Consider the following 20254-nt stretch of genomic DNA (forward strand, 5'->3'; position numbering starts at 1 on the left):
CCCTATTTTACACGCTTTTGCTTCTGTTGTAAATTTTTCCAAGACAGTTTTTGTCTTGAAATAAAAATGGCGGTGATGTTGTAATTGGTGATGAGAGCGCATCCCTCGGGATTCCTGTCCCTCTCAGTCCTTCAGCAGGGCTTCATGTTGTTTCCTTTTTGTACAGATTACATCTGGGCCATTTGCCAGTGGGTACTATAGCCTTGGCAGATCAGAACCCAGCTCTCAGTTCTTGATTTTTCCCAAAACTTAATGTCACGGTTCTTTTGTGAATGTTGTGGCTCTGTGCTCTGTACCCCTTGGGGCTGTGCTGCTTTGCAGCTGCTACAGAACCTGTGATCCTCTTCCTGTCTCTTAAGATCATCTCTTTCCTTCATTTTCCCTTTGGAATTGGTTTCCTTTGCATCTAAAAAATACAGCCTTTGGGGGGAATAGCCCTTTTAATGACTGTAACTCTAGTGCCTGGCCCAGTAGCAAGTTCATGAAGGGTGTTTAAAATAGGGAAGCAGTGTCTGGAAACACTTTGTGCTTTAACTTTACACTTTAACTTTGCACTGTGTTTGGGAAATAAAACCGTCAAACAAATTGCACTTTAAAATTACTACTTGAGAGAAGCCTTCGTTTCTTAATTTTCCTTTTATCTTATTAGAAATGCCCTCTTGAGCTGTCCTTTTTACATATTGGGGATTTCACACGTGAAAAGGATGGCGGTGGTACAATGGTCCTGAACGTGGGCTTAAAGTTGTTTTCCCCAGAACCATGATGGGTTTTCACTGATTGATCACTTTTTCGTCTGGAAGCCCTTGGGACTGATTGCGGTTTTTTTCCTTTCTTTCAAAACAAAACAAAGCAAAACAAAACATTGCCATAGTAATGTGCTGTCCAAATAGAAAATTTCAGGAACACACGTTATTATTTAAAAAGCAAAAATCAAATGGAGAGGAGATCTAGTTTACAGTCCCCTGCTGGGTGGATATGCCCACTGGGCACAGTGGAGGATGTTTGATACCTCTTTTCGTCCCTACTCACCTCGTATTTTTTTAAAAGCTGACGGGTGTTAGAGCACTAGCCTGTAGCCATGGAACAAAGGAAAGCTAATGGACCTGCTTGGAGACCAGAGCTGCCCTCATCTGGGCTAATTGGCCGAGGTCTGAACTAGAGCCTCCATCCATGTGAGTTTTAGGGTGTAAATTAGACTGTTGGGTACAGTGCTGAATTAACTTGAAGATAAAACTCATCCCAAGAAATTAGGATGTTCAGACTTAAAAATGCATAGGGATCATAATGATCATAGTAAGAGCAAGAAAAATAATCATGAACATATAGTAGGACTTTTTTTTTTGTCAAGTGCTGTTTTTAAGCCTTTATTTACGTGATTATACTGAATCATTATACTAGCAAAGGATCTATCTCCCATTTTACAACTTAGGAAACACAGGCCTAGGGAGTGACAGTTTTGTCAGAGGTCACCATACTTGAGTATTTCACATTAAGGTAGCGCTTGGGTGTGCAAAATGTTTTAGCTCATTTGACCTTTCCAGTAACCCCTTCGGAAGCTGAGCTGATGCTTTCCCCAGTGTCAAATAAGGAAATTGAGGCTCCAAGAAGTGAAATCCCTTTTAAAAAAATTATTTATTTTTATTGATTAATTTTAGAGAGAGACAGAGATTGATTTGTTGCTCCACCTTATTCATTCATTGGTTGATTTTTTTATGTGCCCTGACCAAGAATCAAACTGGCAACCTTGGCACATCCGGAGGGTACTCTAACCAGCTGAGCTACAAGGCCAGGGCCAGGAAGTCCCTTTATAACGCTAACATGGTCAATTAGCCCAGTTAGCGTCCAGCTCTGATGGGAGCCCAGGAGCCCGGGTTATCTTCTGACATCCAATCCAGGCCAGACTGCGTCCCAGGTTGCACACAAGAATACTAAACACATATTAAGTGGCACTTTGTTGTTCTGGTGCTGCAGAAGGCAAGACCTTTTCAGTTCAAACTGGAAGGCCAATACCCGGAAGCTGCAGACAGTCCTAAAAAGGGCAGAGCACCACATAATGACAGGCCTGTGAGCAGGGCCAGCGGGCAGCAACCGAAGGGTGTGTGTGCTTCGTATGGAAAGACTGACAGCTCTGCCGGCCCTTTTCCATAGTCCACAGTGGAGAACAACACCACCTTTATTTACCAGCGGAGGCAAGAGTTCCAGCGTCTTTTCATTTAGCTGTCCAGGCTTTTCCCTCACTTTCTCCTCCGCTGTAAACCCTCGTGCCTGTGCTCTCATTGTTACTCTGGCCTTTTTCCTGTCGGCTGCTCAGCCAACCTCCTTGGGGCATTCATTTTTCAGAAAATTGCTATATGCATCTGTGTTTCTGATTTCCTTCCTCATCTCCTTCCCTCTTTCCTTCTTCCTTCTGTCACCTGATTCCTTTTTGTCCTTAGAGATCATCTCCCTAGAGAGTTTTCCTGGACATACCAAACTGGAACAGCAAGAAGGTAACCTCATGACACTTGTATTTTCACTGAGCACTCGGCTTATACCAGCACAGCCTTGTTACATACACTGTGTGGCTTCTTTGTAATAACAATAGTTAACACTTACCCAGAGCCTGGTTTATGCCAGGCATTATTCTAAACACTTCAGACTCGGTGAGAGCAGGTTTATTATTACTCCCATTTTATAGGTGAGGAAACTTAAGGCCCAGACAGGTTAGGTGAATGTCCCCAAGGTCAAACAGATGATATGTAGCTCAATCAGGAATCGAGCAGTCTGTTCTAGTTTGGGAGCCCATGTTCTTAGCCCCTGCACTGTACTGCCTCTGCATTTTGGGGGCACTGATGGTGTATGCCAAGTATTATTCTAAGGGCCTTATTAACTCACTTAATCCTCACAGCAGCCCTGAGAAGGACAGGCGCTGATGTGGCCTCTGTGCAGTGGTGTTGAGCAGGCGGCCCAGTCGGAATGTGGCGCCAGAGCCCATGCTCCAGCCTGTATGTTACATCCTTTGTCTTTGCCGTCTTTGGTTTTCGGTCTCATAGAAGTCTCTCCCTTCCTCAGCCTTTCCCACCTTGCCTGGTAATGACTGCCTCATAGGTGGATACTCAAGAAAGGTGTTCCATGAATGAGTAACGAGGGTTAGTTCCCTGTAGTTAATGCATAAACCTAGTTGAAGGAACCATTGACCCTTCCAGAAGTGACAATATTAGAAGGAAAAGAGTTTTCTTATTTAAAAAATTATATAATAAATGTGTTGCTTCAGTATTAAAATTTCCTCGCAATCCACAGAAAAGATGGCTGAAGAAGCTAGAGAAGGGGAAAAGGGAAGTGCCTCGATGAGCTCTGCTTCTGCCCTAATATTTAATCTGGAAATGCTGATTATAATCATTGCATCCCATCGCTCCACGCCTCATTAGGGACTTAGAAATCCATTCTTTATTTAATCATGGTCAGTCAGGCACAGAGGTTTTGCAATCCTTGGAAGAAAACCCATCAGCCCATGGTTATGGTACCATCTGGAGGTGGCAGGTGGTATTACCACTCTTTTCAGCTCTAAGCTTGGGTCAGAATTCATCTTGCAGGATGCATTTCCTGTTGAGTCACTGAAGTCTCATTTCAAGATTGTTTCTCTGCGGACTTCATGCTATGTTCACATTAGTGATCATTTCCTGTTCATTGCATTGAAAATTTCAGCCTTCCTTTATATTCAGATAGCCAAATTGAATTTGGAGCTGTTTTATTAATCATCAACCCGTGAATAAAAATAGTGCGTATCAGGATGAAAGCATATACTTTGGTCCCTCTCTATATCGCGGCCTCACTGTATCGCAAGATTTTTAAAAATATATTTAATTATTTATTGTGGATTTTTCGCTCTATCGTGGGATTTTGCAGTACTGTATACATATGTTGTTAAAGTTACATAGGTTTAAGAGTGTAGAATAAATGTAAGGTTCCTATTTCACGGATGTGTGTGTGTGTGTGTGTGTGTCTAGAACGTAATACCCGCGATAAGTGAGGGAATACCATATAGGGAGAGGGGGTGGAAACCCACACTCCCCCGGAGAGAAGCTGTGGTCTGGGTGAGGGACAGAGAGAGGCAAGGTAGGTTTCTGGTTTGTCTTCTATGCTTATTTGCATCTGTTTTGTTTAAATTTTGCTGAATGATGAGGGTTCAGGGGAAATTAGGTGACATCCTAAACTTGGGCTTCAAAAGCCATATTTATTTTACCATGATTTGCATAAGGGGTTGTATTTAGCTGGGGCAGAATTTAGCCATAAAAAATGAATGGTCACTTATTCATAACATTTCCCACTCCTCAGGATGGAAGACTTTTTTTTCTAGTTTTTTTTTTCAGGACAACAGAATTGAGCTGAACCCTAAGCACTCAGCTAATCCCTCTCTCTCTTCCAGTAAGCAATTGAAAACAGACAGTTGTTTGTCTGCTTCTTAAAAATCCCCAAGAAAGGAAAATTCTGATTTCTCACTTGTTCCACTGTTGAGTATGATTTTTTTACTGGCAAGTTCTAAATTTTTCATGACCTACTTCCTTAAAATCTTTTTTGCTAGTAAGTTACTTATTTTAATCTTCATATGTAAGATAATTACTTTTAATTTAAGCCTTTTCACAGACTTAAATATTAGTATCTGGTTTTCTAAAGGGGTCTTGGTGCTGTTCAGCTTAGATATGACTTAGTCCCTTCTTCTTAGAGGGTGGTTCTTAAGTCTTTTAAAACCCAGGTCTTCCTTTGTTAAACATATTCTCTGTCCCCTTGCTGCCCAGGCATGTCCCCAGTTAAGATATGGTGAATCTTCCGAGTTTTCACTCATCAAGAGGAATTTTCAAACAGCTTTATTGAGATGTAATTCACATATAATTTATCCATTTAGCGTATACAATTCAGTGGTTTTTAGTGTATTTACAGATATGTACAACCCCCACCCGTAGACGATTTTAGAGTATTTTCATCACCTTCAAAAGAATACTGGGGGGAAAAGTGGGACAACTTTAATAGAAAAACAATAATAATAAATAAATGAAAATTAAAAAATTGAAAAGAAAAAAAAAAAGAATCCCCATATCTTTGAGCTATTACCATTCCCCCAGTTCCCTAGTACTCAGCAACCCCTAACCTACTTTCTGTCTGTAGCTCTTCCTAGTCTGGACCTTTCATATACGTGGAACCCTGCCATCTGTGGTCTTTTGTGACTGACTTCTTTTACTTAGCATAATATTTTCAAGCACTGTCCATGTTGTAGCATGTGTCAGTACTTCATTTCTTTGTAATTGATGTTTTTTATTTTTATCCTCACCTGAGGGCATGCTTACTGATTTTCGAGAGAGAGGAAGTAAGGGAGAGACAGAGGGAGAGAAACATCAGTTGGTTGCCTGTTGTATGCGCCCCCAACCAGGGAATGAACCTGCAACTCAGGCAGGTCCCCTGACTGGGAATCGAACCCACCACCTTTTGGTTTATAAGATGATACTCTAACCAACTGAGCCATACCAACCAGGACAGTACTTCATTCCTTTTTATGGCTAAATAGTATTCCATTGTATCAATATATCACATTTTATTCATTCATTTCTCATTTGCTGGACATTTGGGTTGTTAACGTTTTGGCTGTTACAGATAATGCGCTATGAACATTGATGCACAAGTTTTGGGTGGGCATATATTTTCATTTTTCTTGGGTAGATACCTAGGAGTGGTGTTGCTGGGTCATGTGATAAGTATGTCGAATCATTTGCGGAGCTTCCAGGCTGCTTTACATAGCGCTGCACCATTTTACAGCCCTACCAGCAGCGTATAAGGACTCTGATTTCTCTGCGTCCTCACCAACACTTGTTTGTCTTCTTATTCCAGCCTCCAAGTGGATGTGAAGTAATGTTTTATTGTGGTTTTGATTTCCACTTCCCTAGTGACTAAGAATGTTGAACTTCTTTTCATGTGCTCTTTCAGCATTTGTGTATCTTTCTTGAAGAAATGTCTGTCTAGGTTCCTTGCCCATTAAAAAAATTGGGTTATTTTCCTTTTATTGAGTTGTAAACGTTTTTTTTATATATTCTAGGTAAGAGTCCCTTATCAGGTCTATGACTTGCAGACAGTTTTCTCCCTTTCTGTAGGTTGTCTTTCATTTTCTTGGTCATGTCCTTTGAAACACAAAAGTTTCATTTTGATGAGATCCACTTTATCTGTTTTTTTGCTTTTGTAATAAGATTGGTTTTCTACGGTACATATTACAAAACTATTACTTATATTTTTATTTTTCAAATGCAAAATTGTAGAAAATAAGATGTTCTTTAAAATTGCACACAAACACCCCCCCACCCCCGGTTGGTGTGGCTCAGGGGGCTGGAGTGCTGCTGTCCCGGAGACCAAACGGTAGTGGGTTGGTTCCCCAGGCGGGGCATGCGTGGGAGACAACCAACCAATCTTTCTCTTGCCCTTCCTCTCTCTCTCTAGAATCAATAAACATTGAAAAAAAACAAAAAACAAAAAAAACCCTGCACTGTTCCTCAAGAGCCCTTGGTGGGTAGAGTTTGCTCTTTTCCTCAGGAACCGTGGACTTAGCCAAGGGATCTCACCCCAGTGCTGCATGTCCTGGGTACTCCAGTTATTTTGTATTTTTCTTTCCATTTTTTTTGCGTGCTTCTGACTTGAGAGTTTTGAACTTCACAGGGAATTTAAAATAAAGTCTCAACTAATATTAGGTAAAAGTGGAGAGGTAACATTTTGTAGGCCTTAGAGATATTCTGATCTTTAATATCTTACTACATTTTTAAAAGCAACTGTACACCCAGTCATTTCATATTATTCTGCATTTTATCCAAAGACCATTATTGTGTGTTCTGTTTATGCAGAACAAGTCTTCAAACCAGATGGTCACAGTAAATGTGAGAACGAAAGATGAATCGTCTTTCTCTTCCTTTTCCAACAGGTGTGGCAGATTCCAGAAAATGGACTCACCCTTTCCTTGACCGAACCCGTGGTGATTTTAGAGGGCCACTCAAAGAGAGTGGGCATTGTGGCCTGGCACCCCACAGCCCGCAACGTGCTGCTTAGTGCAGGTAGGAGCTGCGCAGTCCTCTTTCCCCTCGTCACCGCTTGCAGCCCTTTCTGTGGAGGGAGCAGCAATGGGTTTGACTTAGTTCTAAACAGTTTTGAAGTCGATCATTGGGAATCCACTGAGGTACTGAGATGCAGCAGTTCCCTGACCCATATGTGCGCGTGTGTTAAGGCTCCTTTCACAGTCTGGTGGAAGATAAAGACTCCTTGCTCAGAAAAATGAACAGATACACACTTATTTGCATGTAATTTCAGCAGTTCCAGCTGGGGCCCTCCATGGACCACAGTTCTAGTCATTCCTGATGAAGTAGATGGAACACAGATGGGGGAACCAGGAGCCCTGGGTTCCAGCTCTGGTGTTGCTGCCAGCTTCAGGGTGATCCTGTTAGGAAAATATCCTTCTTTCTTTTAAGAAATACTTTCATTTTTCTCCTTAGACAAGTAGTACATGTATGTTACAGAGAATACATATAAACAAAAGGAAGAAAAGGAAAATCACTTGTAATCCCACCACCCATAGGGAACATCATTATTACCATTCGGTGTTTCTTTCCAGAAGATATTTCTGTGCGCGTACATAAATGTTATTAAACATGAAGATGGATTCAGAGACTTAGCATATGTGGTCTTTTTCATGTGCTTTTAAATGTTCTTTCTGTGATATTTTTAATAACTCCTTTAATAGTCCATTGTCTGGATACCTCAGTTTTTTAAATCAGCTCCTTATTTCTGGACATTGAGGTGGTTTGTGATTTTTCACTTTTAAACCACTTCAGACTTTATCTTCTTTTAGAGAAGCAGTACAAAGGGCAAGAGGAAGCTTTGTGGGGTGATGGAAATGTCCTATATTTTGATTATGATGGTGGCTACATGAATATATATGTGTGTCAAAACTTAAGGTATATTTCAAATGGGTGCATTGTGTTGTATGTAAATTATACCTTAATAAAATTGGTTTATAAAAAAAGGAATGCTAATGTTAGGGGTAGAATTTTAAAGCTCTTTGACCAGTGAGAAGGAGGGGTTCAGTTCAGTTTTTAACTGGGAATAAAGGATATTTATGATATAGTGAGTTAAATAAAAATGTAATGCCTGGTACCTATTGAGACCAAGAACTGCTTTTCAGAGAAGACACTACATAGGATTCTCATCTTTTAAAATCACAATTGTCTATATACCTGGGAACCCTTCCAGTGTTCTACTCAGAACCTCAGTCCGAGGAGAGAAAACAGTTCCAAAGGTGGAGTTCCATCACGGAAAACTTCCTGCTCCTCTTCCCATTGAGGTCAAACTTACGCTATTATCAGCAGACTGATCCCCATGCTCCCCTTTACAAGCAAAGGAGAATGGTTGGCTGCAGCGTTCTGCATATTTTAAGACTATGTGATCCATCCTTGGTGGCTGGAGTTACCTGTTTGCCTGTGATGAGGAAGGCAGCAGAAGGGTCAAGTCTCCACCCCAGAGTCCCACTCCAGCTTTTCATACTGCTGTGCAGTTCTTCCACCCTTTCCTGCTGCTCACTCTTGGGTAACGTAGGTGTTCTGGATATTAGGGGCTGCGTTTCCCGAAGTGCTTACAATATTGGTTTATTGGCAAGAACTCACTTTCAGAGTGTCCGTTTCTTATTTTTTCTTCATCCTTGAGGTACTGTCCTGGAAGCAACAAATGGTGCTCTTTTTAAAAGGGTCTCGGGGACCTGGGGGAGTCCCTTGATGAGCTGAGGGGTTGTGGCTGAGTCAGCAGTGTGGCCTCTTGGGGCGCAGTTTCTGAATCCATGTGCCTATGTGATTAGGTAGGCTTCTCAGATCAGGCCAGTCTTGGCCTCTATTTTCTCCCCTTTAAAGATAAAGATCTGTTGTGAGCAAAGGGTTAGACCAGCCCTTGCATTTCCCTTAAACGTTCTGTAATTTGCTGTGTTTCTGGTCCGAGAGCACGTTATACAGCATCATCGATTTGAATAGCCTGCTACCCACCACCTTTGTTGAGTGTCCTAAACAGTTGTTCAATCTCTTCTTATTTAGTTCCTCTGGAAAAGAAGCCAGCTGTACTCATTCTGATGCTTGTTTTACTAGGAAAGGAAACTGACGATTACTTGGGGTCCACCAGCCCAGTTAACTCTTTAGAAAAAACATAGGATTCTATTTTCTTGTAGTTCTTTGTTTTGTTTGGTGGTGGTTTTTTGTTTGTTTGTTTCATACAAACCCAAACTTAACAAGTTGTGTTTTTCCTTTAACTGATTTCTTTTACATAAATGCCTTTTTTCCTTTTTTTGTCACTTCAGTTTTTAACTCCCGGTAAGTAGGGCCTCCCTTCAGCACCTTTCTTGCAGTGAGTGTCCTTGTAGTTTTCACAGACGTGTTGTTGTGCAGGTGTTTCTAATACCTGGGGGGCCATGCTTGTGCTCTCTCTCAGGCTGTGACAATGCCATCATCATCTGGAACGTGGGGACCGGGGAAGCCCTGATAAACTTGGACGATATGCATTCGGACATGATTTACAATGTCAGCTGGAACCGGAATGGCAGCCTGATCTGCACAGCTGCCAAAGACAAGAAAGTGAGAGTAATCGATCCTAGGAAACAGGAGATTGTCGCTGTAAGTGTCCTTCGGCCGGAACCTCAGTACCTGCAGCCCTGGGGCGAGTGGGAACTGGCTGCGTCCTGAGGCAGGCTGCAGACGGGGCTGCCAGCGGGCCCTGCCGTGTGCCGATGCCCGTGGTTGGGAAGAGGCTCGCCCAGGCTTCTGGCGGTCTCAGTCACGCTCCTGTTCAGAGTCCAGCTCTTCCCCAAGTCTTCGCTCTCATTTGGTGACCACTTTTCACAAAGAAATAAGGTTTTTTATCAGTTTACTAGAGTCCTTAAGCGTTGGCAAGTCTCGATTAGCAACCCAGTTAACTGCGTTCCTGGATTAGTGCTGAATATTGGTTAATTGGTTCCCACCCTGTTCCAAAAATGACTGTTCAAGTGTCTCACAAAGATGCAGCGGGTCCTCTCATCAGCTCAGTGTCTTAGTTTCTGCCACCTAATCTAGACCTCAAAAAAATCCCATCATGACAAAAGATGGACATTTGGGACTGTAATCAGGGCTGAAACTGCAAGCATTGGATCCAAGAATGCCTTCCCTCAGCTCCGTTCTGAGATCCTAGGGTTCCCCTCCCGTGGACGCAGTGGTTCTTAGGCTATAGTTCTCAAGAATCGGGCAGCCATTGTGGCCAGTGCTCACGGAGCGTTGGGACTCCCTGGCCCTGTGCCAAGTGCGTTCCCCACTGGGATCTTCCAGGAGTTGGTGCTAGTGCGCTCCCTGAACAGATGAGGCTGGGGGAGGAGCTGACCAGACGAGACTCTGTGTCCTGTGTAATTGGTCAAAGCTGTAGGGATATCCAGCCTTCAGGTTATGATCCTCTTGAGAAACGTTTGGCAGAGGGCTCTCACGTGTTTTATTTTCGCAGCGCATGGACTTGGTTGGGCAGTGGGGTGTGATGGGAGGATTGCGGCTTTTGAGTCAAGTCCTAACCTAAGCTGAGGGACCTTGACCAAATCGTTTAGTGTCTTTCTTTCCTCATCTGGGGAGGAGAGATACTTATTAATGTGAGACACACACACACACACACACACACACACACACGAACATAGCAGTTAACATGAAGGGCATGTGGGCTGTGGCTGGGTTTGGTATACGGGCCCCCCACCCCTCCACCCCACCTTCCTTTCTGCAGTTTGAATGTGTGTCATGTGCTTCTCTGCTCTCTGTCCTCCAGGAAAAGGAGAAAGCACACGAGGGGGCACGGCCCATGAGAGCCATCTTTCTGGCTGACGGCAACGTCTTCACCACCGGTTTCAGCCGCATGAGTGAGCGGCAGCTGGCTCTCTGGAATCCGGTACGCCCCATCCTGGCCTTCCCACCAGCTTACACTGACCTTTCTCTCTTTCCTAAATGGGTCTTTGGGTGGGTACATAGACCATGGGGTCCTTGGTATAGTTTTCTGAACTCCCACTTGTTTTAAATTGGATGTGAAGTTTTTCTCCTCACTGGAGATTTATTGCTAAATGTCTTTCAAAGATGTATTTGTGATACTCCCAAGGAGTCTACATTGACTATATTTTTAAAAAATAATGTGTGAGGAATCCAGACTTGGGAAATGAGTTTGAAACTTAGTTATAGTTTATAAAGAATAAGTGGAACCCTGACCAGTGTGGCTCAGCTGGTTGGACGTCTTCCCACAAAGTCAAAGGTTGCTGGTTCAGTTCCTGGTCAGGGCACAGGCCTGGGTCGTGGGTTTGGTCCCTGGTCATGACATGTACAAGAGGCAACCACTGATGTTTCTCCTCTTGTTTTTCTCCCTCCCTTCCCCCTCTAAAAATAAATTTAAAAAATCTTTTTTTTAAAAAAGGTGGAAAAAATACTAAACTGCACATACAGTGATCCCTGTGTGTGTACGTGTGTTGGGAGGAAACAGACTAAAATGGGTCTTTCTGCCGCAGACCACTCTGTGGGATGATGGCATATGAGACAATTTTTGTGTTTTTCCATGTAACTTTTTAAGGAACATATGTTTATTTTACAAAAAAGGTACTTAAAAAAAAAATAAGAGTCACAAAAAAGGGCGTTCTCGTCTCTGCCACAGAATCACACAGATGTGTGCATTAATTATGTTGTCAAGTCAACGTAATTTTCAGTGGGTCGGGTCCCATTTAGTATCCCTACTGGTAGTTACACGTATGAATATCATATGTGCATTGTTCACACTAGCTAGCTTAATTAGGGATAAAAGAATGATAGTAAAATTACAAAAATTCATCTTTAAAGTGTGTGTGTCTATGTATACTTTTTTTCCCCCCAGAAAAACATGCAGGAACCAATTGCTCTTCATGAAATGGACACTAGCAATGGGGTGCTGCTGCCTTTCTATGACCCCGACACCAGTATCATTTACTTATGTGGGAAGGTAAGCAGTCATTTTGATGTTTAATATTAAATTTAATCCTGGGGGAGGAAAAGTTTATTTTTCAGAGATTTAGTGTATTGTGTCATTTTAATGAATTGGATGTATGTATGTCTGAAACTAAAATAAAGGCAGATGATTTTGTGGTTTTACGTGAGTCTGGATAGTGTGTAACTTGCCAGCGGTCTGGTCTAACGTGCGGCTCTCAGTCCTCGGGCCGGGAGCAGGGACTGGGCTGGGATGTTGGGGTGAATACTGACAGGGACATCTTTGCCCCGACACGCTAGTGAGATAAAGAGTACATGCTGGTGTTGTGTTTTGTTTTTCCTTTTTAAATTTTATATTTTGCTTTTCTTGTTTGTGTTTGTATTTCTTTTTACACGCTGGTGTTTTGTGTTCAGCTTGCGGTGCTGCGTGTGGTTGGTGACTTTAGATTTATCGTAATTGGTATCAGGGATGAATAACCAGTAGCATCTAATGCTGAAATCTGGATAGTTCTTAGGTTGGCATTTAGTACTTACTACTACATGCCACACACTCTTAAAGAGAAGGGTGTTTTGGGGATGTGAGCTTTTGAGGGCCTCACAGATTCCCGAGGGGGTTCTTGTTCCTGGAGTTCAGTGGTAGGGCCCTGGGCTGGAAACCATGTGGCCTGATTAGTTTCAGGAAGTGACAGTTGTTACAGGAAGACCCCACACTGCAATTAAAAAAACACTAAAAACTTACCTCCCGTGTAATGGTCTCTGCCCAACTAGACTGGTGGTGGCTTTATTATTATTTTAGTAGGTGGTCCCCTCAATATTACTTTGTAGATTTTTTCCTTAAAAATGAAGTGATGCAGCCCCTCACACCTGTTAGGGTACCCCTTGCCGAGTAAAGCCCAGGGTGTTTCCCTTCTTTTCCTGGTTGGTCGATCAGCTGCAGAGCTGCTTTACATTTTTATAGGCCAGTTACTTAGAAACCGAGATCTTGTCTGTTTCCTTGACAGTCATTTCCCTTCAGATTATAACAGCTACCAGAGACTACATCAAAACAAGCAAAAGGAAATGTTACCCAGAAGTTATTAACATTAGGTGGGAAATTATTTTTAGTATGCAAAGAACAAATAGTATGTGTTTAGCCTTTTTGCCGTTGCTTTAGATATTTGTTCATATGATTGAAACAAATAGAAATCACGAAGACAGAGAGGATTGCTAAGTTGTGATACTACCCAGCTATGTATGTCTTCATGTGTGTGTATATGTACATCTTCTACCAGGCAGGATTGCCTTCATTGTTCAGGTTGGTATAACTGTGTGACAGTGATTTATACTTAGACTAGCATATGTTTCAGATCTCAAAAAAAAAATAAAAAATAAAAAATTCTAAGCAAGATTATTGTAGAATTTTATACATTGCAGTGAGTTCGCAAACCTTGTGAAGTTAAATAAAACTAAAGCTTCTTAAGGAAAATCTTAGTTTTTATTATTATCTGATTGTAATTAGTACCCTCCGGTCTCTGAACTATGCCAGTGAACATATAACTTAGATCAGTAGTTGCCCTCTCAACTGTCCTCCTGGTGTTCTGTTTGCCTTTTGAAGTTAAATTGCACCACAGTTGTTTGGCAGAGGTGGTAACATTTTTGCCCTGATTCTCACTCGGTGTCTAGTCTCTGTGGAGTAACACTGAGCCTTCAGCAGGGGGCAGAGGAGACTGTTTAAAGGGCTTGCTGATGTTTGGTAAGTGAGGGCTGACTCTGCCAGGATGAGAAACCATCATGTGCCTTAGGCAGACCTCTTCAGAGGAAGGAAAGTCAGCCGCTGTAGTGGAGTCCTAATTAATGCTGGGTTTATAGGGGAAAGAGATACCCATTTAAATCAGATATTTCAGTTAGTAGTACAGTAGTCCCTCTCTGTCGCAGTTCACTTATTGTGGCCTCACTGTATTGCGGGATTTTAAAAAATATTATATTTAATCATTTATTGCAAATTTTTTGCTATATCGCGGGATTTTGCGGTACTGTATAAGTATATTGTTAAAGTTACATAGGTTTAAGAGTGTAGAATATGTTTAAGAACATAAGTAGTGTTTATAAAAGTGTGGAAAAGGTTAATAAGGGAGTGGGGAAGGTTAATAAGGGACTGGGAACAGTTTATAAGTGTGTAGGAAGGGTTTATAAAGCCTTAAAATATACATAAATACTAAAATAAATGTAAGGTTCCTACTTTGCGGATTTTCACCTATCGTGGGGGGGTGGTCTAAAACGTAATATCCGCGATAAGTGAGGGAATACTGTAAACACAAACTTGTCTCTGCTTTCTTGCAGGGTGACAGCAGTATCCGCTATTTTGAGATCACGGATGAATCCCCATACGTCCACTACCTCAACACGTTCAGCAGCAAGGAGCCTCAGAGAGGGATGGGTTACATGCCCAAGAGGGGACTTGATGTTAACAAGTGTGAGATTGCCAGGTAAAGAATCGGCATGGTAAAGTATTGAAATTGTTTATACCGTCTGTGTTCTACAAGAACAACAGAACTAATTCTGTAATTCTGAGATGCCCGGGTCTTTCTACCCTTGTTTATGGTGTAGAATTAGTGTCTCATTTCCTGTCTGTACTTAAGAGACAGAGTTTTAGAGCAGGGAGGAACCTTTCAGAATCATTTAATCTAACCGTGCCCTTCTCCATTCTTCAGATTATATAACTAGAAGTGCAGCAGTTATGTGACTTAGCTTGCGTGTATTGGACACTTATTTCAATAGTGAAACCATCATCTCTTGTCTTCAGGCTGAGGCTGTGGCCAGTGTCCCCTGGGAGGCAAGCAGGGGAGAGCCTGTCCCTGGGATAGAAATAAGGGATGGTTTTCCTGGCATTTGAGGCAACAAACCAGGTTCTAAAATGGATTGTGGACCCCATGGATCCTAAACTAGAGAAGGCAAAGACCTACAGCAGGGTGCTGGTTTGGGGTCGCTTGATGTGGGAAGTGGTATAGAATTCCTGCTTCTCTGTACTGCTCTGGATTTTTTTAAAGTTTGTATTTCATAATGCTGGTGGGCTTCCTAAGGTGCAGGCTCTTTTCTCCTACTAGCCAACATAGGATAATCCCCATCTTATCAGGCTAAGACCCTAGTACACATACATAACACTGCGTTTCTGTGGATGCTTGTCTAAGTGTGCTGTTCTGGTCACACAGTTTTAAAATAATTAACACATCTTTAAAAACAAGAATTTTTAAGCCCTTTTTAAATATTAATTAGTATGTTGTGTTTTTCTTTTTTAACACATTCACCTCTAAAGCTGAGTAATGAAGGAAAGCTCTCACAGATAATTCAAAGTTATGGTTTAAACCAAACTCATCAAAATGTGCTTCAAAATATATTGACTTTGAATTTACGATTATATTCAGTATTTGGGAACACGTTTATTTTATTGTCACCTAAAAGTTTAAAAGGCCATAAAATCATTCAGGACCCTCCTACTTACTGTTTCTTGAGCATTTATTATGTGTCAGGCGCTGCATAGCGTGTTGCATGGGTTACCTCCCTTCTCTCTCGCAGCAAACCTGTGAGGCAGGTGTTGCTTTTACCTCCACGGGACGGACGAGGAGCTTGAGGATGGATGAGGTGGTCACACACTCAGGTGTCAGAGTGGTTGAGCTGGAAGTCAAATCATTGTTTTTCCCCACTATACTGACCACAGGGTTTCATGCTTTGTGTTCCTATCCTTTCCACATTTGGGATAATTTCAACTTTTTGAGTGTGAAGTATGTTGTGGTTTGCTTGCACGCCAAAATTTTAATTCCTAGGATTGTTTTTTTTTTTTTTCCTTTCAAAAATCATTTTTATACTTAAAAATGTTTGACCACCTCAGGTTGGCAGAAGACCTGTCATCCAAGTCATAGATATGATCTGGTATATAGGTGTTTGTTCCCTCCTGCCTTTTGACCTGGTAATTTTTCACAAATGAATCAATTGGTGGTGGTGGTGGTGGTGCCGTTTCCACCACGGTTGATCTGCCTCTAGAGCTTGAATTTGACCGTCACCATCGTGCATAGGTCTACTCCTGGTTCTTGTCTCCGGTGCGCCATTTCCTAGTGTGGATGTTCTCAGCTTCTGTTCTCCCATCTGTACACCGGGGATACATTCGGCCCCCTCCCCGGGGTCGGGCAGCGGGGGTGCTGGGCAGAGCACTTCATATCCCGTACAGCATGGTAGAAAAGTGGTTGTTACTGAGCCTGTTCGATACTTGGCCTCCTGTTTCACTGAAATGCAACTTTTGCCTTTATTTCCTTTTTGAAGATTCTTCAAACTTCATGAGAGAAAGTGTGAGCCTATTATCATGACGGTTCCCAGGAAGGTAAGCGCCCAGTTTTCTCAGCAATCTTATGTTTTTAAAAGTTTTTAAAAATCTCCCACCATTCTTCTTCCGTACCTAAGGGTTTCCCCAAAATATCTCTTACAGTCGGACCTTTTCCAAGATGACCTGTACCCCGACACAGCGGGGCCCGAGGCGGCACTGGAGGCAGAGGAGTGGTTTGAGGGGAAGAGCGCAGACCCGCTCCTTATCTCCTTGAAGCACGGATACATTCCAGGCAAAAACAGGGATCTCAAGGTGGTCAAGAAGAACATTCTAGATAGCAAGCCCACTGCAAACAAGAAGTGTGACCTGATCAATGTCCCCAAGAAAACCGCAGATGCGACCAGTGTGGTAAGAACCACAGGACACTGAGGGGTGTGCTTGGCTGGCTCAGGCCTGGTCCTCCTGAAAGCTCCTTCCAGTCCTGGGCACTGGCCGGTGCTGTCGCCACTGTGGACAGAGGGGGTCTCCATGAACAGTAACATGTACTATTTATAAGAGTCTCCTCGGTCATGACATTGGAATTGTGGCCGCGTTTGGCTCCCTTGGCTCTTTTTTGTAATGAATCGGTCTCCCGTGGTGTTCAAGAGTAGACCGGAGCCCCTTGGTTTTTCTTAACTGCCTTTCCCCAGACTGTGATTTGGGGTAAAATGAAACACGAGGGCAGGGGTCACATATGCCAGGAAGAGGAGGTCCTGGGAAAGAGGGTGTGATGGGTGGGCTCAGATGGGGTTGAGGGTTTGAGTGACAGAAGGGGCAGGCCACAGAGATGACGTGGGCATCTTGGCTGGAACCGTCTCAGCGGAGGGCTGGGGACTGCAGCCTGACGTTGAAGACACATCTGGCCACGGGAGAGCGCTGCTGCCGGGAGGGCAGGGTCCAGCCAGGGAGGGCAGGGTGCGGGCAGGGCAGTGAACCGTCGGTGGGAAGGTAAGCAGGATGAAGAGGCAAGGAGCGGGCGTTTTGGCCGTGACCGAGGAAGCCACATGAGGACAGCATTACGGACCTCGTTGATTTCAAGGTTTCTAAAGGAATCATTTTCACGTGGGTGAGGCTCAGGCTCTTGAGAGCAGTGAGCAGGCAGGGCAAGGGATTTAGCTCCCAAGAAGGCTCCTCTCTGGGAGATGGTAGGAGCTCTGTAGCCTCTGGAAGTTCACCCCTCACCCTGGTCACATAGAAGTCACTTCTGGTGGACTCACATGATAGGGACTTAGGGTAGCCTTGAAGGAATCAGTCTTGTCCTGAGAGTCTGTCCGGGTCAGTGCGCAGGCACGGGAACTAGAAGCAGCATCGCCGCGCGCCGTTGTTTTGCTGGGGGCGTCACATGGGCCAGCCAGCATTCATTACTTGCTCATAAGGCGCAGCCTGGCAGCTGAGGCTTCCCACTTTGAAAATGGAAAATCCCATTGAATGCCTTATAATTCTCAACTGCTGTGAACTCTGTTTACTGCTTTTTACTCACCTTTTTCCCTTCCCTCCTTTTATTTTTCTTAGCAAAATGAAGCCAAGTTGGATGAGATTTTAAAAGAGATCAAATCTATAAAAGACACAATCTGCAATCAAGATGAGCGTATTTCCAAGTTAGAAGAGCAGATGGCGAAGATAGACGCCTGAAGGTTGACCCCCACCCCCCAAAATGGGAGCAAGAACTTGTGCTTGGTAGCTGGTTGTTGGTGTGGTCCCGGGAGGGCGAGAGGGAGACACTGCCATTTGGAGACATTCATTTCAGGTTTGCAACCAGCGATAGGCCACATTCCAGTAAGGACTCAATCCGTCTCCCAAATTTGCAGTAACGAAATGTGATTTAGAAGCTGGGCTTTTTATCAGAAAGCTTTTTTGATGTTTTAAGTGTTTATGTGACTTGCTGAACTTTTAAAAGACAAAAGTGCTACTTTTAAAATCCAAGATACTCTGAATTTTAGAAAACCAACTGATCCAGTGTCGTGCCCAAGTACTTTTTTTTAACAAATAGGGACCAATGCCACATTGCTTTTTATATTTCTTTTTTTTAATGTTGCCAAAACCAAAAGTAGCTTTTTTTCTTTATATTTTGCTACTTTGCAGTATTTGTGTGTGGTTTTTTTTTTTTTTTTTTCCTAAATTTGAAAGGGACAGCACTGTGTATGTTTATAAACTAAATGAAGATAAGATATTATTTTGTATAAACATTCATCTAAGAACAATCAGCAGCAGCCACACTGTGCTGGCTCGTTTGCAGCACAAACCTGGTCATCTTAATGACTGTACACAAGGAAGACTTGAAAATCGTGTGGATTCATATTACCGCCCCTCTCATTTCATTGAGTCTTCTGATCAAAAATGTTCGTCTCATTTCCTTTCTTTCTCTTTTCTAGAAAATTGGGTGGTTGTACCAGAATGGGATTTTGCTTCTTGGTTACCCTGTGCTTGAGATGATTATAACCTAACCTAAACTGGCATGTGTTTCTGCAGTTTTGTTATGTACGTAGACTCTGTTGCATCATCATCACTTTAAACATCATGTTTCATGTTTCAGTCCATACTTGACAAGGGCCCGGGACAAGAAGATACATGTACTGTCGAGGGATCCTTCTTGCCCATTTCAGCAGCTTGCCTAGCTCTCAAGTACATGGGGGACTAAAAACTAGGGAACTGGGAGGGAAATATTGGCCCTTTGTGACCCTCTTGCTTTCCTGCATGTCCCATGTTGTCCCCGTGCTGTGCTAGAGGAAGAGTGGCTCTCCCTGCGCCACCAGAGCTCCTGCCCTTCCCTCTTCCTTGTGGAGGCAGCCACCTCTCTCAGGGCTCCCCCAGCCATTCCTCTCTCCCTCCTGCCTTTCAGCCCTGACTGCATTCAGCTAAGGTGAGGCCAGGGGTTGCTATTGGAGACTGAGACTTAGGGGAATGGTCTAGAATGAAGCAAGACCAGAAACGCAGATCTCCACTGCAGCTTTAATGTGTACAAATGTGTCCCTTTGCACACAAACTAACCTGCTCCGCCCACCCCCCACCCCCGCCCCCCGTTTGCACCTAGGCTGTGTCAAAGCACAGAGGCTCCCCAGATTTAGGGGGCCAGAGCCTGAGCTCTGCTCACCTGTTCCGTTCCAGGGTTAGCTAGAACTTCTCTCCATTTCCAGTTGTTCATACTACATGTTTGAGAAACAAGATGTAAGGAGCCTCTGTTTTGCAAGGAGTGAGTGTCTGTGATTGAACATGAAATGAATAGTGCCATTGGGACCATGATGGGAACTCGTTTGCATCTACTCCTGCCGGTGGGCTGGACGTGTCTGAATGCAGGGAAGTAGGATGGAGGCAGGGTGTGGGCAGTTTGGCGTGCACAGCCACTCTGGGGGTGATGTCCGCATGGAAAAGGTACCATGTTCTTAACGGACATTGGGATCACTGTCTCCATAATTTCAGGGCATCTGAATGTTCGGTGTGGTTTTGTGTGTGTGTATGTGTGTATTTTTAATGTTGAAGTGGATAATGAGATGTAAAGAAAACAGTAATTGCAGTGACTTGTACATGTTTCTTTACCAACATAATATGCTGAGGACCTTCATTTTTAGATTCTGAAATGTTTTACGGTTCTGATGTCCAATTAACTAAGTAAACAAAATTGTTGCTGATGGTGGTGAAATACCATAGGGACTGTGGTTCAAAGAGAAGAGGGAGGGCAAGGAAAAGTTACCCTGATCATATTGTGTAGCTTATGACTTATTTAATGAATGGATGCCCAGCCAGGCTCAGAGTCGGCACCTGAAGCATTGTGGATTATTTTTCCTGTTTTGTCTTTTTTTTTTTTTTAAAGCCGTGCTACCCCAGAGGAGAACCAGTGAATTACTCCTAGATCGGCTCTTATAGAGCGGCCATAGTATTCTGTCAAAACACTTGCTTCCATTTTCAAAGATAAAAAAAATCATTGATTACAAAA

The 20254-nt window shown here is 43.1% G+C and overlaps 1 protein-coding gene across 4 annotated transcripts in view; it reads left to right on the forward strand.

The window, feature by feature from the left end:
* The window catches only part of CORO1C (coronin 1C), a 73394-nt gene extending 53140 nt beyond the window's left edge, over window positions 1-20254 (forward strand). For all 4 annotated transcript variants that reach the window (XM_090290815.1, XM_090290816.1, XM_090290813.1 and 1 more), the window contains exons 4-11: window positions 6935-7064; window positions 9475-9656; window positions 10819-10938; window positions 11902-12006; window positions 14310-14455; window positions 16284-16341; window positions 16447-16692; window positions 17836-20254. In XM_090290815.1, the coding sequence (XP_090146941.1) occupies window positions 6935-7064; window positions 9475-9656; window positions 10819-10938; window positions 11902-12006; window positions 14310-14455; window positions 16284-16341; window positions 16447-16692; window positions 17836-17955 (1107 nt within the window). In that variant the 3' untranslated portion in view covers window positions 17956-20254. The remainder of the gene's footprint in view (window positions 1-6934; window positions 7065-9474; window positions 9657-10818; window positions 10939-11901; window positions 12007-14309; window positions 14456-16283; window positions 16342-16446; window positions 16693-17835) is intronic.

This window comes from Furipterus horrens, unplaced genomic scaffold (genome assembly GCF_987537825.1).
Source record: "Furipterus horrens unplaced genomic scaffold, mFurHor1.1.pri manual_scaffold_11, whole genome shotgun sequence".
Lineage (NCBI taxonomy): Eukaryota > Metazoa > Chordata > Mammalia > Chiroptera > Furipteridae > Furipterus > Furipterus horrens.